General features: G+C 32.8%; 1 protein-coding gene across 1 annotated transcript in view; it reads right to left on the bottom strand.

Moving 5' to 3' along the window:
• Positions 1–9,192: 9,192 nt before the first annotated feature.
• The window catches only part of ORC5 (origin recognition complex subunit 5), a 95,886-nt gene continuing 86,156 nt past the window's right edge, over positions 9,193–18,922 (bottom strand). The window contains exons 13-14 of the mRNA XM_052000352.1: positions 16,397–16,509; positions 9,193–11,373 (exon numbers count right to left, since the gene is read on the bottom strand). Coding sequence (XP_051856312.1) covers positions 11,328–11,373; positions 16,397–16,509 — 159 coding nt within the window. The 3' untranslated portion in view covers positions 9,193–11,327. The remainder of the gene's footprint in view (positions 11,374–16,396; positions 16,510–18,922) is intronic.

The raw sequence follows: 18,922 nt of genomic DNA, 5'->3' as shown, positions 1-18,922 counted from the left end.
GAAAGTGGTATTTAACACAAGAAAGAAGTAAAAGAGAAGGCATTGGCTAATGGAAAATCCTTCATGCTCATTTTAGCTACTTTTTGTTCTTTGCTGTTCAAATTTGGAAGATTCAGATAGGTACAGGGAGATATGAATACCTTAACCACTCTTGGGTCTTTAAATTTTAATATCTTTGCTAGGAAACAAATCTAGAAATGAAAATGTCCCAGAGGCAGGGACCATCATGCAGAAACATGACATGAAGGCTTAGAATAGGTTATTTATTGTATATTTAGCAAGGCTGAAATATCATAAAATATTGTTTCACAAACTGCTTTTGCTCCAGGCCCTTAAAAAGCTAAGGAGGCTTAGCTAAAATTGAAAGTTTTAGAGATGTAGAAGAAAGACAACTGGATTCAGCAAAAGGATTGTACAAAATAACATTTTAAAATGTCATTGGAAAGTGAGAGAAAATCAACTAATTAATCAACAATCCTTTATTTAGTGCTTACCATGTGTTTGGCATTGTGTTAAAGTTTTTCTGCCATTGCTGTAATAGAGGAGAAAATATACGGAATATAACAAAATAAATACAGAGTGGGTGGGGGTAGAGTGCTAAAATATTGATGAAATCTTTTTTGGGGAAAATGATTTGTAGCAAAAATAATCATACTCATTTTTGCTTCAATAATCACAATATCAGATTTATATTTTAAGAACATTATCAGAAAGGAAAAAAGAGTTATCTATTCAACGGTATTCAGAGCAACATTAGCTGTAAAATTTATAAAATAAAAACCTGCATGAGAAAAAATCAAAATGATCCAATCATCTCTAGGATGTTTCGGTAATAATCTTGAAAGCTCATTCTCACCTCCCCCATCACCTCTCCCATTCTCATACCACTAGCAAGGCCCCTAGCTAAATTTTAAAGAAATGCCATTTCCTTTATAAGCATTTGGATTAACAACTGCAATAAAAGGTTTATTTAAGGCAGTAATGAACACAGAAAGGACTTGCAAATCAGCCTCTAGGAAAGAAATGGAGCCAATACCTTCTGGTTTACTTTCCCAGATAGTTCTTGCAAATTTAAAGCACCATTTAGAGAGATCCCTGTATTATAATAGGAATTATGGGACCTGAGGGAAGATAGGCAATGTGAGGTTTTATTTAGCTGTGGTTTCTTTCATTCAATCCTTAGTCCTGCCTAGTTTATATCCAGACCCATTCCTATCTTCACTCAAATTCACAACACAATCTGATCAGTTTGTACACTGGAAACATCATGACTTGATTCTCAGTATAAGCAGTCTATGTATTATAATGGGGTTTTGCTGTCCTTTTGCATGTTTGTTATAATACTGTTTTATTAACTGATATTAATTTGTAGATAGATAGATAGATAGATAGATAGATAGATAGATAGATAGATAGATAGATAGATAGATAGATAGATAGAGGCAGCTAGGTGGTGCAGGGGAAAGAGCATTAGGCCTGCAGTTGAGAAGTTCTGACTTCTAACCTAGCTTTACACTTACTTCTGTAATCCTGGACAAGTCACTTCACCCTCTTTGTCTCAGTTTTCTCAACTATAACAAAAGCTGGAGAAGAAAAAATGCCAGTATTTTGAACAAGAAAACCTTGGGTGGCAGAGAGAGCGAGCTATGGAGGCTGAAAATGGATAAAAAGCATAGCATTTCTACCTTTTGTTGTTTGTTTTTTTTCATGTTTCTTTTCTTTCACCTTTTGATCTGATTTTTCTTGTGCAGATAACAGATGTGGGACATATGCTTAGAAGAATTGCACATGTTTAACTTATATTGGATTGCTTGCTATCTTAGGAGGGAGGGAGAAAAAAATTGGAACAAAAGATTTTGCAAAAATGAATGTTGGAAACTATCTTTGTGTGTATTTGGAAAAATAAAAAAGTTATGTTTAAAATTAAATGTAAAAAAGAGAAAGAAAACCTTGGATGGGATCACAAAGAGTTGGATATCACTGAAATGATGGAACAACATACCTAAAACTATGTTTAAAATTAAATTTAAAAAAAGAGAAAGAAAACCTTGGATGGGATCACAAAGAGTTGGACATCACTGAAATGATGGAACAACATATCTTTGTATTTACAGATATCTTATATCTATATTTACATACCCCTATTGCTTTTAGTAGTGATTTATAACCTAGAACAATTATCCAATTCCATCAGTGTACTTGGTCACTCTCTTTAGCAGATTAATATGTTCAAAATGAAAGAAGTTTCCAATATGAACCCAAAGCAGCACCTCCAAATAGCTGTGGCTAAAATCATCCTGCTGTGACATATATTCTAATGAATGTTTCTTTTTTTATGTGGCATGTTAAGAGTTATGTTTGTTTTACACTAAAGGATTTTGCCAGGGATTGCTGGCATATTTTAAAGAGTTGAGAGCAAAGGTCAAGTTCAGACCTCCACCAAGACTGTGTCAAAGTTTCTTTCTACTCTCTTCCTCTTTCATCTCCATTCACTTTCCATTTCTCTTGTTTTGGCAGCTCTGCCCAGTGCTCTATAGATAAGTTTTATGCTTTTATTTAGCTTAAAACAAAATAACCCATTATTATCTTTTTCACAATTGTAAATAGCTTTTTAAAAATTAATGAAAATCCATCTCTATTTCTCACTTCTTTTTCCCCATGGAAAAAGAGAAACAAAGCCCTTGTAACAATTATGCACAGTCAAGCAAGAAAAAAATTCTCACATTAGCCATGTCCAAAAAAATAGGCTTCAATCTGCAGCATGAGTCTGTCACTTCTCAGTTGAGGGTATGGTAGCATGTTTCATCATGAATCTTCTGGAATCACTTTTGGTCATTTGTTCAGTGCAGTTCTTAAGTCTTTCAAAGTTCTCTTCACAATATCTTTATTACATACGTTGTCCCATTCTACCCAATATATTCTATTTTAGGCCATACAAGTCTTCCCAGGTTTGTTTGAAACCATCTCATTATTATTATTATTATATTTTAATTTTTTTAGTATAGCTTTTTATATGCAAAACATATGCATGGGTAATTTTCAACATTGATCCTTGCAAAAATTTGTTTCAACTTTTCCCCTCCTTCCCTCCATTCCCTTCCCTAGATGGCAGGTAGTCCCTTACATATGTTAAAAGTATATGTTAAATATAATATATGTATACATATTTATACAGTTATCTTGCTGCACAAGAAAGATCAGATTTAGAAAGAAGGTAAAAATAACCTAAGAAAAAACAGAAAGAATGGAAATGTTGTTATAGTCCATACTAATTTCCCAGTGTTCTTTCTCTGGGTGTAGCAAGTTCTGCTCATTACAGATCAATTGGAACTGATTTGGATTCTCTCATTGTTGAAGAGAGCCATGTCTATCCCCTTATTATTTTTTAAAGCACAGTAATATTATTATATCACACAGTTCATAATTTGTTCAGCCATTTGCCAATTAATTGCCCCCACCCTGCCTTAGTTTCTAGGCAGATATCCCAAAAAGAGCTGCTATAATTATTTTTGTGAATGTGTCCTTTCCCTCTTTCTTTTGATGTCTTTAGGGTATAAACCTAGAATTCTACTAGAGATAATGATGGGTTAAAGAATATTCATTCACATGTTAGATAACAGTTCCAAATTGCTTTCCAGAATGGCTGGATCAGTTCACAGAGTCACCAACAATGAAATGTTGTTTTCTTATAGATCCTCCAGTATTTGTCATTTTTGTCAACTTTGCCAGTCTGATCAATGGAAAATAGAATCTCAGAATTGGTTTAATTAACATTTCTCTAGTGATATGGGATTTTTTTTTCATATGACTATTGATAGTTTGCCTTGTCTTCCTTTGAGAACAATTTCATATTTTTTGACCATTTATTGATTGAGGAATGGCTCTTACTTTTGACATGTGAATCAATGCTTTTTTTGCTCAAGAATTTTCCCCATTCATAGGTGTGCAAGGAATTTTCTTGTTCTTCTAATTTGTTTCTAATGTGATAGTTTACATCCACCATGCTTCTATTTGGATCTTATCTTGGTAAAATGATATAAAGTGTTGTTCTTAACCTTGTTCTTTGCCACTCTGCTTTCCAGTATTTCTAGTGTCAAATGGTGAATAGTAACCCTAATAGCAGTGGATCTTTGGGTATATTAAATAGGTCACTAGCTTCACTTGCTTCTGTATGCTGTATACCTAATCAGTTCTCTTCATGGCATTTGAAACCCTTTCAACTCTAGCCTACATTTTCTAGGTTTATTATAATACACTACCCTAGGACACCAGACAAATCTTCCCCATCCACCACATTTTAGTTCTTCCCTTCCTTTTGCTTTTGCTCATGTTGTCTTCCCAACGCAAAAATGTCTCCCTTCTGACCCTGATCTCTTCTAATCTTTAGCTTTCTTCAAAGCTCAGTCCAGTGACACAATGCCTTTCATGATTCTCTCAAGCTTTTAATGCCCTCTCCAGTAATATATCTACAGCTTTTTTCCCCCTCTGCAAGCATCTTTCCCTCACCTTTCTCTCTTATCAACTGCCCATCTCTGCCTCAACGACCCATTCACGAAACTTATTACAAAAATAACACAGGTCCATGTCCACATACTTCAGAGAACAATGAGCAGCAGTTTCCTTTTTAACATGATCCTGCAATATTGTAGATCACTATTAACTTTAAGATCAACTAAAAAATTCTGTTTGGCATTCAAAACCCTATATAACCTGTCCTTTCCCTACATTTCTATTCCTTTTATACTTTATAATCCCTTCTATTCCCCTCAATCCCACCCTGAACTCTTGTTTTCCAGAGACACTGTATTCTTTGGTACACCTCTTCTAAGATATTCCATAGCATGTTCCCTGGCTTTAAATTCTCTCCTTATCTCCAAGTCCTGGCATCCTACACACACACACACACACACACACACAAATGGTTATTTACTTGTTGTCTCTCTTGTAAGTACTGTAAACGAGTAGGGACTATCTTTTGCCTTTCTTTGTATTTCCCATTTATAACCCTAAACCAGACACATAGTCAAATGCTAAATAGCCATGTGCTAAATATTTACTGACTGACTGATGTCAAATATAATTATTGAGCCATTTCTCTACTGTTCTTATAACAATGAATTTTTTTAATCTATCAAAAAAAATTTTACTTGTTTCTTTGTTGACAATGAGAATAGACTACATAACTACATAGACATACATAGATATATGTGTGTACGTATACTCCAGAGTGAATGACAGAGAATTCATGTTTCACTTCTCAAAGTAATTTTCAGATTTGATAGTTGAATGCTTTATTCACCAATTGGCCATGGGCATCTTTCTTACACAAACTCCATTCTCTAAGTATTCTCCTAAATACTCTGAAAGACCTATGTAAGGAATTGTAGGGATTTGACAAGTATTTCATTGTACTATTTATCTGTACGTAATCTCTCCTTTTAAATACTCTTAAATTCTTTTAAATTTAAGTTTTGCTAGCATGTAATTGTATATGGTAATTTCTGATAATTGTTTTTATTACTCTTTTGTAGTATGCTATTTTGATTTTCATCTTAATCAAATTTACTGATTAGGATTGTTAAAAATTAGTAGTTTTACTTATGGAGCAGGTGGGTGAATCAGTGGATAGAGCTTTGGACCTGGGGTCAGGAAGAACTAAGTTCAAGTTCAGCCTCAAGATACTCTAGCTTGTGTGACCCTCAGCAAGTCACTTAACCTGTTTGCCTGAATCCAATGGAAAAGGAAATAGAAGCCACTGTTATCTCTGGCAGGAAAACAACATGGACTAGCATTAGCATGCTATGGTACATGGCCTCACAGATAAGATGGAACAACAATGTCTTATTTATTAATAACAGGATTGTTTTCAATTTTTTAAATCATTTTTTCTTTTTATAATTTTTTAATGTATGGAAGAAGCTTCTAATTTTCTGAATTGTAAAAGGTTTTTTAGCAGCATATCCAACTTATTGGTACTTTTTTTCCTTATACTAATTACTGATAAGTATTTCAATATATATATATATATATATATCCTAAGGACTATTTTACTACATTCCCAGAATTTTGTTATGTGGTCTTAAATTGGCTTAAATTTTTGATAAAATTACTGTTTCTATGATTTGTTCTTGGACTCACTAATTCTTGAATATTTTATTATTCTGTCTCTCTGTGAGTCTGGAATCTTTCTTCAAGCATCCTTTGATTATTATTTTTATAACACTGAAGTCTGTAAAGAATGTTTAATATTTCTACTTTTAATATTTTTGCTTTTATGAGGTCACTGAAGTTATTCTATTTTGATAACTGTATTTCAATATAATTGATTTCTTCTATGGCCTTATACATTTCATTTTATGAGTTCAAAATTATTGTCTTGCTTCACCAGAAGGACACAAAAAAGGTTAAAGAACTCCTACTCAAAAGGAGATTGGGCTTGGTTGTAATCTTTCACAATGTAACCTTTGCTGGAAGATCCAGACTAATTTCTTTATGCCTAAAATATATAAAAAGGCATTCATAGTGCAGAGTTTTGGTACTCAAGGAAAGAGGCATAAATTGTAAACTCAAATCAACTATACTCAAAATGTGAGAATACAAGAAATAAGACAAATTCATTTGCGTTTGAGGATCAGATCTTTACATGAAGGCAGGGATAGCATACTACTGTTGGACATGAGATATGTGCAGTGTATGGGGAGTTGTGTTATCTGTTGAGTAAATTCAGGAAAAAGTTTATCTATGGTCTAGTTGTCAAGTTGGAAGGAAACATGGATTTGGTAGCTTTCCATTTTACCCAATTATTAGTGTTATCTAGGTGCTAAGATCAATTGCTTCTATATTATTGAAAGAGTAAAAGTGCTGTCAAATGACAAATTAAATATGACAAATTAAAAAGTGAATTATCTTTAAAATAATAATTCAAGATTCTAGCACTCTCTAAATTTTAGTACCTGAGGAAATGCTTTGGTTGCCCTACCCAACTTATACCTTTGCAACCACATGATTTATTGAAGAAGGGATACGCATCTTCTCCAAGCTATATTTTAACACTGGTCTTAGATTTTCCTTTTCTGTTTTTTACTTAAGGATTCCATTTGCTCTATACTTATGAAAACCCTTTCCGTGATAGAACCACCCAAATAAATTTTAGCACAGAATATCTACCTTTAAAGAACCAATGTCACAATTTTTCTATTAAACTTGAAGTCAGAATCAGCAATACTTCTTAAAGTTCAAAATGGTAATGTATTTTTAGTGGAGAGAACTTTTTTTTATAAGAACATGCAATTATTTGCACTTTTAGTGAGGGTCAAAAGGTAATGATAATAGATAATACTTAACGTCTATCAAGCTAAGATTGTCAAATTGGCTCCTAAATTCCTTTAAAGACCAGTGAAGGTAGTGAGAATTACAGATCATCTGTAACAGTGATAATCTGAGGCAGTGAAGTTTCCCCAAGACCTTGATGGTTGATGGCAGTTGTTGTACCTGATGTTTACTGAGAGTTGAATGCCTTCCTAACTTCCCCATCATTATTGTGCATCAACATGCACGGGAACATTGCGGTAGGAGAGCTTTCAGGTTAAAGGAATGAATGCACTGATGATGATTTTCTTTGCTTTACTGAATTATTCCTTCCTCGTACTGTGCTTCTGAATGTCACTGCTGGAAAGTGAACATCAAGTATATATTCAATGTATTTAACTGGAAATTTGATTGAAAATTTGATATCTCAATATGAAAGATGTCTGAGCTCTACTAAGCGTTTCCAAAGAAAATTGTGTCAGCAGATTAAAATTACATACAAAATTAGCTAATTTTATGCTCATAAGATAGGCAGTCATATTCAGGGGTAGATGAAGCATTCAAAAGCTAGGAGGTAGCTGAGTACCAACCTCTAGTTTAATTATTTCAAATGATCTAAGATATGAAAAAAAAAGTTAGATGAGGGAGCTTTCAGGTAACACTATAACAATTCTCTAATTTACATAATTAGGTCTATTTTTGAATTACATCCACTGCTGCTTGAATTATATCCATACCATATGGGTATGCTATATACTTTAGAAAATTCTGGGTTTATAGTTGATATTGTCACTAAAAGCCATTTACTCCTCTCCTCTTCTTTCCTTGGTTAGAATAAGGAATGTGCCAGATTTGCTTTCACCCAAAGTTTATGCCCATAAAACTGTGGGGATTGAATGTGGTTCACAATAAAGTATTTTCATCTTTTTTTGTTGTTTTCTTGCTTTTCTCTTTTTTTTCCCCCATTTTCCCCGCCTTTGACCTGATTTTTCTTGAGCAGCAGGATAAATGTGGAAATGTGTTTAGAAGAAATGCACATATTTAACTCATATTGGATTACTTGCTCTCTAGGGGAGGGGGGTGGGAGAGAGGGATGGAGAAAAATTTGGAACACAAGGTTTTTGCAAGGGTGAATATTGAAAACGATATTTGTATATATTTTGAAAATAAAAAAATTACTAAAAATTAAAGGAAAAAAGTTAGCAATATTGCAGACCTATTTTCTTTACCACTTAGATACACAATCAGATGTCCTTTTAAGTAAAGTTCTTGGGAGTCAAATATTATTACTTTGTCTTTGAGTTCTCCAAAGTCTAGCACAATGCCAGACAATAGTAGGTGTTTAATAAATGTTTGATGAATTCAGGTCATATTTTAAGTATGATTTTATGTCATTCTCCACCCTGAGAAAAAATTTGGCATTGAAAAGGACCTTCAATAGAAGCTGTTCACTTTACAGATGAGAAAACCAAAGCCCAGAAAGATCCAGTGATTTGCCCAGGTTGACAAAGGGAAAATGTGAGCCTAACTCTTCAAGTTAAGTGTGAATGGATTAAACAATCTAACAAAACAAAAAAGAGGGCTAGATGGGATAAAAAAACAAAACAAAACAAAACAAAAAAAACCAAATTCTACAATCTCTTGCTTAAGAGAAACATATCTAAAACACATAGCATTCACAGAATAAAGATGGGATAAAAGAGAATCAGATAAATGATAAAAAGCAGGGGCTACAAAGCTATCAGACAAAGCCAAAACAAAATTTACCACATAAAAAGAGATAAACAGGAAAACTGCTCTGCCAAAACCATAAGTAAATCAACATCAATATTAAACTTGTATGTAAATTCCTTTGCATGTAATTAAATTACAAGACATAAGCAGTAACACAACAGTGGCAGATGATTTTAATGTCAAGATAAACAAAAAGGAAACTAAAGAATTCAACAAAAAGCTGAAGGAACTAAAGCAAAACAACATGGTATCTTCTAAATAATGTATATTTATGTAAAAATTGACCCGATAGTAAGGCACAGAGATTATTTCCATGGTTATACAGATAATAATAGAGTGGGACTTGAACTCAAATTCTCTAACTCCAGAATCAGAACTCTTTCTATTGTATTACAAAGACCCATTCCTTAAAAGAAATATTACTGACTTGGCGTGGGTGTCTAAAATCCCAGAAGTAGGAAGTCTTATTGTTGGTTATCTACAGGCTTTCCATATGGAAATGCAAATATCCCACAAAGGGTAACACCTTAAATACTATAAGATTAGCCTTCAATCACAAGATTCATAAATTGTTAAGACCCAGAAAGGAGATTCAAGACATATATAATTGGATAAACAGAGGAAGAGATGATGACCTAGATCACAGGTATCCAATATGTGGCTCACAACATTTCTAATTATGATCTAAACTACATTAAAATATAATCAAGAAATATTTAACAAAATAAGCAAAAATATAATAAAACTATGGGCACCCATTCTGAGGATAGACTATATGTTGGGGATGGGAAAAGGAGTCACACACTAAAAAAATATGCTTCAGTTCTCTTTCTTGTTTTTGGTTACTATTTCCACCTCCTCTGTATTAGCACCAATCTATCCATAACCAGATTAGCAAAAAACTTTTTGAAAATATATTAAATCAGAGTATTTAGGACTAAGAAGCTACACCACTTGGTGTTAGCCTTACTTGAAGTGGCTGAACCAAAATGACTTCATTTTTCTGGAAGCCTGGGAATTCTGGTGTGGAAATCTCCCAATCTTCTCCATGTGTATATCACTGGTCCTGCCTTAACATGAATAGTGTACCCCCTAGTAATGGTTAGAATGAGGCCATTATAGGCCACACTCACCATGAATACTGATCTTTTTGGACAGTAATTTCTTTTCTCGTTCTCTTCTACAAAGAAAAGGTATACTTTATTTTTCTCTTCTTTCTCCTTACCTGCTAAATACAGGGTATGCATCAAGTAAATAAATACTCATTTAATCTGTACTTTGTGTTAGTAAGTTATAGTTCCTATGTGACAGGTAATTATTGTAAACAAAGATTTCTTACCTCAGAGTGCAGAATGTGAATTTTTCTTCAAAAATAGTACGAAAATTCCATTTGTACTAAAATTTAAACTAGACTCTTTTATCAAGCATTCTAAATGAGCTTAAAACAATTTTCAAATATTCAAATGTTAACCTGGAAGTGCCTTTAAAAGACCAAGTTTAGACAAGAAAATTAGAATCAAGGTCTACAGTTAACAGGCAGTTTTCAGTGTAAAAATTTTAAAAGCTAATGGTTAAAAACAAAAGTTAATCACATTAATAAAGCCTTAGTTTGGACAGTTAATTGCAAGTGGGTGTCCAGATAAGTATCACACAAGTATTTTCCAGGTTGCAGTTATTACAGCTGGTCAGAGATACAAAGTTGATCTATGTATGATCAAAACTACCTTCTGTTCTGAGAAAATTACGATCTACACAGATAAACATACATAACCATTTGGATTTAGATATAACCTGATATTTATTACATTTCACAATTTCAGTCTCTTAAAATGGTGGCCTTAGGAAAAAGCTGCTTTGGCAGGCAATTGCAAAGACTCCTGCAGAGGGGAAGTGAAAAAACTGGGCATACAAACAAGGGCTGCTGGCACGTTCAAAGCGCAGGGGATAGTTCACAGAGCAAAATGCAGTCCTAAGTAAATGGGTTTCAGGCAATTTCAGTGTTAAGATAACATCATTAAGAATAGAACAGATTGTGCTCAAACCCTGCTGTTTATAATTAACACATTGCTTCCAAATACTCCAGGGTCTCTGGTAAATAGTCCTCTGCTCAGATCCACCCAGACCAATCAGAGTATTTTCATCGGATGCCATGCTGGGCCAGCACCTGTTTGGACAAATCCAATAGAGCCAAAACACTCCTCTCCCTGGCCAGCTAAGTGATGGATGAACACAGCTTGGCTTAGTCACTGTCACAGTGTCCATATGTGAAGCTGGGAAGCTTGTTTTCACAAGAAATCATACAAGTATTTTATTATGTCGAAGTTCACCGTCCTATAAACAAAAACACAGAACCTGTTAGTATCACCACTCCTGGATTGCTCAGAGAAATGTGTGTTTAGGGAAAGAGTGTGTTGGAATATTCATAATGAATGCTTCACAATCCCCTGGTGCTATGACACTGCACATAATACTGATAAGCTTGATGCCAATTCTTTGAAATGTTATTAGCAAAACAATATCCGAATAAAGTTTTTGCCAGGCATTAAGTTTTTTGGGGGTATTTTAAAGAAATAAAGTTAGTTCTAATTGTGTCCTAACTCTATTTCAATTATGCCATAGAAAGTTGAAATTTAATCTGCCAGCTACTTGTTTTTTGTCTAATAAACAGGATAAAGTAATTAGAGATGCAAAAGTATTTAAATCTTTTGTGCTGCTGAATATTGTTTATCATCCAAACCACCTGTTTAAGCATTACATACTGCATAGCTCATCTGTCCTCATTTATAGTGCTCATTCTTTCAGTCTTTTAACACTAGTTGACCTGTGTATGCATTGTAGCTAAATCTGTAAAATCCAAGAATGAGATTCAACAGATAGATGATATGAATGTGTATTTTTGTACTTTGATGGCAGGCAGAATAAAATAACAGTGGGGAGAGACATATAATTATTTTCTTTTCTCTAAACTCATTCTTCACTACAAATATTCAGACTTAGAGTTTTATTATTTGAATAAATGATCAAAATAATTAGATATAATGATCTAGCAATAAGTATAAGATGAAAAGCTTAACACTGAATGCTGCAAAAATAATCATCTATATGAGAGTGGAATGTTAAAGATTTGTTAATTGCATCTCTTTATTTATTAAACCATCATCACTGAATGTTTCTGGCTATCATTTTGTAATTTATAAAAAAAGTTTCTGGCACATTATTAACACAAAAGATATTTTAAAATTCTTAAAATAGGCAATAATGGAAACTATTTGTGAAAAACTATTTATCAACAGCTTAAATGATGCCCCAGGATGACAGTGGTATCTAATGGAGGACAAGGAAAAGCCCAAGTACCTTAACTTACCACTCTATGGAATGCTAACCTTACCAAACAGAAGAATCATGACCAAAAAAAATTCTTATGTAACTGACACAAAAAACAGAGTTGTTTAAAAAAAATGAAGAGATAAAATATTTTAGTGGGAAATGAAACATTTGACTATACAACTCTACAATTCCCATCTCTACTCCCCTACCTCTATTAGCCTTTTAATATATTTTTTCTTCTCTTTAATCTAGAAAACCTAGGTTTTTTCTAGAACCTACAAAATTTAGAGAGAAGAGGCACATATGATAGAAAAGATTTGAGTAATAACTGAAATGCCCTTTTTGTTAGAAGAAGAAAGGGTTTTTTTTTTTTTTCATGAGGTATTCAGAACATGGCAGGTGTTTTGTTTTGTTTTTTCCTACTATAAACAGAGAAAGAATTCATATTACCACATTCCTATGGCCCAAACTAAAAAAACAACTTCCAATTTCAAGAACTAAGTAAAGTGAATTTAATTTTAAGGTTTATTGAATGTGTGCTTTTAAATACATGTAGAGTAAAACTAGCTTCAAATGATTAAAAAAACAAGAAGGCTAACCAGTTTTAATATATTAATTATTGGTTAAAAAAAAAAAAAACAATTTAAATTTTAAGGAAATGTTTGGATGTTGATCCAGAATGAATGTTAGCTGAGAATGAATAGCCAAATCCATTCCCTTAAGAAACACACATTTGTCAAGATAACTGAAACTCTTAATATCCTCTATTGTAGGCTATCTGCCAACTGATCCCAGCAGATCACCTTCCAGGGTATTGGCAGCTATAGGAAAATTTAATAATATGCTATATTGGCAGCATCAAGGATGATATAAGGCAGTCAAATTCATAGCAGGCTATAACAACTCTACTATTATAAGAATGCTGGATTAACAAGCCTTAGATCAATTTATTCTTGGACAAAGTTTTGATTCGTAAAGGAGAAAATGTGCTTTGCAAGTACTTTCTCTAACTCTTCTTGGCTTTTCACATCTATCAAGTTCAGTAAGCACAACTGTTTCTTCCTTGAAGAACGCAATGCATATTGATTTTTTTTTTTTTTTGATGATTGATTTCTTTTTTAAAGCAAACATCATAAAAGAAACAGGACATGAGTATGATAAAGAAAAAAGGCAAACACTTCTAATGGTGATTTGCCTAGTGCCATTTAAAAAAACAATATAAATGACCTTAAGATGAGCTGAGTGTGCAGTTTGGGTATATTTATCTAGTATTTTTTCTGTATATCCCAATCTTCTTTGTGTCTTTTTCCTTTTTAAAGTAATGTCTTCTTCTAAGGACTCTTGTTTTATTTCTTTCTCCCTCTATATGCGTTTTGTAGAACTTTTAAAATATGATTCATTTGATAACCTGAAACTTTATAATTGTGCCAAGAATACTGAATCAAATGATTCTATTACTTATTCCCACATATGTGTCTGAAAGGACAATTGGGTTTTAAGAATGCTTTAGTACATCTTAATTTCATTCATTCATGAGCAGTATATTCTGGTTAAACATTCTGGTGGTTAATTTATAGTTGCACCTATAATGGATATATGCGGTTAATTGTCAAGTGAGACTCTGACATTTTGTTTTTCTTTTATGTAATGACCACAATTACATAGAGGAAATCTAATGTTATTAAATAATTTCTATTCTGTTTTCCTAGGTAAGTTTATATAAAAATTTTAAAGTTTTCCTGCAATGTAACGTCCCCCCTTAAAGGGGAAAAAAAAAGAAAGCATTTTTCCAGAGCACTAATTAATTATGAAAAATTTTGAAAACTGTTTAAATAAAAGAATCCTTAATGAAAGCAAATACAAAGAGGACAACTTTAATGACTACCAAATCACACCTTCATTGATAAAGTCCAAAAAGTGTCTACTCCTTGCTTGGACCTGAAGGCCTGGTTGGTGCAAGTGCTGCTTTTGTTTTTTCTGTTTCAATAATAAGTCTCTGTGATCAGAACAAATGCTATCAAAAATTCTGAACCCATTAAAAAACATTTGCAAAGAAGATTTAAAGCAAAAATTCATTTCATGAAAATATGCTCCTTTTGGGAGTTAGGAGGTGAGCAGAATTTAGGAATTCACACAATTTTTGAACACAATTTTTTAAAAGGACTTTCTAAAAAGTTCTACTGTACTCCAAACAATGTATGAGTCATAGAAAATACACTAAGAAAAATTTCCAGCTCTGTCAGGCAATATGTATAATGGAAAAACTGCTAGATTGTGAAGAACCCAGGATATTAGAAATTAGAAATACATAAGTTAATGGCTCTATGACTTCGGTCAACTTAGCTTCTATGACAATGAAGGGGAAAAGAATGAGATAATATCTAAGATCCATTACAATTCTGATGCTTAATTTTTCTGTAACACTATGAGTATTTTTTATCCCAACTCTTCCACTGATGTAAAATGCTTAAATGAAGAATAACTTGTTTCTCAAAGATTATTACTTTCTCTGGTCAAATAAGTGAGAAACTACTTCTAAGATAGTTGGAGAAAACAGTTAAAAAGAAATTTTACTTTACTTATTTAATGGTAATATTTGCATTTCAATGAAATTTAAGAAGTTTACAGAAGATGATACAGAAGGTAATATAGAACGTGTTCCTTAACAATAAAGATTTAGTAAAAAGGGTCTGATTTCTATTGGTGACAAGTATCTATATTTAGGCAGGATGGCAAAATGGACAGTATTAAATCAACAGTCAGAAAACCTAGGTTCAAATGTTATCTCTGACACTTATGAACTATGTGAAGCTGGATAAAATAGAACCTTTATTCATCTGTAAAAATGGGAGCAACAATATCTATCACAGATAATTTGCGAGGATCCAATAAGATGATGCTTTCAAACCTTAAAGCACTTATTTGTGTTAGATAGTTTTATTCTTATTTATATGTTTATTTTTTATGGTATATTCCTCTCTTCTGGTCAGAAGACCCTAAACTAGAAATCCCATCATATTTTCATAAAGAGTACAATTTTATGGGCAGATATATGCCTGATAAATATTGATTAATGAAGCTTAAAATTATGCAAATCTAAGCTAATCTATTCCTATACAATGAATTTCAATTTGAACTACTTTGAAATCTAAATAATAAATTAAGTTGTAAGATATATAAAAATGGTGAAAAAATGAAAAGGGAGTTGAGCAAGAAGGATATTTTTATGCTTTTTTAAGTACAATGCTATTAAAAAAAAAAAAAAAGACTGGATATGTAAAGTATACCAAAAAACAATATGGATTGGGGTGTGTGTGTGTGTGATTCCACAAACTACACATCCCTACTCGAGTTGGTCATTTTGTACACCTGTAACACTGGTGTGAGTGAATTTAACAAGTGATAAAAGATGTATGCTCTACTGAGGTCAGTGGTAGAATCATCTTATATGAAGCACCACAAATTTGGAGAAAGAGTGATTTTTAAAGTGAGTACAATTAAAAAAAAAAATGTAACAGCACTTATAACCCAAGGGTGGGAGGACGTAATCTTTTTTAAAAAACCATGACCTACAACATTTCAGTAATGCTGACTTCGGTTAAATATTCCTACACTTTCTGCACTAATCTGCAAACTACACATAAGAAAATTATTTTAGAATCATATTTCATTTTCAATTAAACCAGTATTATCCATATTGATTGCTCACTTTGTTCATTAGACTAGGTTCTGAATGGCTTAGCTTTTAGCTATTTTCAAAACTCAAATACACTCTAAACTTCCAATGGTTAAAGGATAATGAATAAAGATTCACCCACACTGAGAAGAGTAAAAGAAAAAAAGGATGTTCTATGAGTTCTGAGGACATTTCCAAAAGAGACATGAACTTCCACTTGAGGGGTTCTTTTTTATTCCTGGGAGTCAAATGACTCTTTCTCTTTTAGGTAACAAATACTATTACTTTTAAGTTTATTACACAACTTATATAACTTATAGATCACTACATTAAAATCTATTTTTGGCTGACCTTGCAATAGCTCTGACGAAGTCTAAAGACACAGTGCATTTGTATTTTGGTCCATCAAGCTGGTCATCATGGCCAACCAAAGTTAACAGCTGAAGGGTCACAAGTGAGGTAATCTAGAAATGAGAAAGTATAAAAATTTTAATTGTTTATGAAAAGATGCATTATGTCATCATTTCCACTCACAATCCAATATAATAATTTTAAGTATCTTTTAATAAAGAATATAAAACTGCAAAGGTAATTACAAAGGGAATACAATTGCTTTGAAATTTATATAAGACATACATCTAGAGACCTATTTAACTAACATAATGACAAGCATCTTTAAGGATTTTATCCTTGGGGAACACTCATTTTCTTTTCCACTGAACGAAATACTTTGTTTCACTAATGACTCAGAAATATGAGCACTGCCCTTTTAAAATAAGAGAAATCAAAACAGTTTCCCAAAACACATAAATGTTTTTGATGTTCCTATCCAAATACAGCAAAAGATCCAAAATCTACATCCCTTGGGAATCAAACAATGTGTGGTCTGACTTTTTTTTCTCTCTCTTTCAGATTTCAGGGCTGGAAACAGGCAGGAGAGTGAAAAAAAAAAAGCACCAATAACTAACTAACCTGTCCTTTCTCTTTTCCCTGGGTTGGTGTTGCTTTAAAAACTAAATAATATCCAATGAGTCAGGAAAATAACCCAAGGCTTAGATTTACCAAAGACAGATTAAAATTTGTCAAGTTCAAACCAAGTTATAGAACAAAACAACTTCCCTCTCATAGGACCATCATCGAAAGGATTAAATCTTTTAATCCAGGAATGATAGGTGCTCCAAGCACTAAAAAGCTTATTAGCTCAGGTGCATTCTATACGTACACCTAATGTTATCAGACTGCAGACCAGCAGGAGACAGGGGAAAGAAGTGAGAATACATAACTTTGATGATATGCTGAGTGATCTCATCCAGGGATGCCCAATAGGAAACAATTCAGCATAGAAAATAACTGGTAAACATTTCATTAACCTATTCATTAAAATTGGGAACTAATATTGTTCACTTAGAAGCCCAGCACTAACATATTATATCTATTAACAGTGAGCAAAGAACCGTGAACAAAACAACTTGTTTTAGTTTAAGGAATTTAGGACTTTAATAACTTACCTTCTACGTTGAACTTCCTTTAGTTTTGATTTAACAACTTCAAATTTGTCTTTTTATTATTTTTGTAAGAGGGAAATATGACATAAACTCTATTTAATTAACTCTCTTATTCAGTCAATGAAGAAGCATAACAATCTGTTATTACAGCTGCTCTTTTACACTCTTGTGCACCATTATTTGGCTAATCATTCTGCCAGATGTGCTTGCTGCTGGACTGGCTCCTTCTATTCAGGGACTACCAATGAAACAAAGTTATATCTCCTAGAAAGGATAGCATGAGGCTCATGAAAACTTCCAATGAAAACACCTTAAGTTTAGATAGCTCTTAGAGTGAGATCTTATTTAAATACAATATATAAATTTTTAAAATTATCTTATACCATTACAAATAATTCAATATTGTGTTAATGATACATATGTTAAAAGGGGGGGGACACACAAAGAATATTTAGTATATAGGAGTTATAAAACTAATTCTTTTATTTTTAAGAGAAGCAGAAGGTAGTTTTGATGAAAGATGCAATGCAGTATTCCTTCAAAATTAGTTCTATATTGATGAGATAAACTTTCTGTATCAAATCTGGAAGGAACTTTGGATCCTCTAGTTCATCTTCATTTTAAAGTCAAGGAAATAAAAGCTTAGAAATTGAATGACTTGTCTAAGGCCATGCAGTAAGTTAGTGACAGAGCCATCCTTTCTGCAATTTGGGTCTTTTGATTGTTAACCCAGTGACAGTTTTATTATAAATGCTCTTTTTTTACAACAGGCATTTTTATCAACAGCAATTTAGGATGAAAAAACTAATCATTATATTAGAGCATTTCTAGCTAAGCTCTATCAAACAGAAAAAGAGTCCTACACCCAGTAAGGAAATCATAGCTCTTGGCACCTGAGTTATGCCAAGGAGAAGGATGACTGCAAAAGCTAGGAATGAGGCAAGGAGAAAGGAGGAGGGAAAGATGTCCCTCTAAGACCTATTAATAGTGTGAGCAGACACAAGGCATTAAGAGGCAAGGACAAGAAACAAAAATGGATGGGGAACAGAGAAAAGAACAAGCAGTGATGAAGAGCTACTACACAGCAAGTGCTGTGTAAGTGCTTTACAACTGTCCAAAATGGCTAAGACAAAAATTGCAAAAAAAGATTGTACTATGAAATAATGCTGGAATCAGATTATGGAAGGCCTCAAATTTTAGGAAATGTAATGTTTATTTTATTAAGTCAGCAATAGGAGGTCATTGATGACAAAATTTTATCAAACACCCAATTATATATAATATTCTAGATTATAATTAACTATACTTTCTTCCCACAAATACATTGATAAATTTTTGAAATTGGTCTGTAAAAGTTTTAAAACAAAAAAAT

The sequence above is a fragment of the Antechinus flavipes genome, chromosome 5 (assembly GCF_016432865.1).
Source record: "Antechinus flavipes isolate AdamAnt ecotype Samford, QLD, Australia chromosome 5, AdamAnt_v2, whole genome shotgun sequence".
NCBI classification, from domain to species: domain Eukaryota; kingdom Metazoa; phylum Chordata; class Mammalia; order Dasyuromorphia; family Dasyuridae; genus Antechinus; species Antechinus flavipes.
Note: the sequence above shows the minus strand (reverse complement) of the source record. Positions and strands in the feature narration are given on the sequence as shown.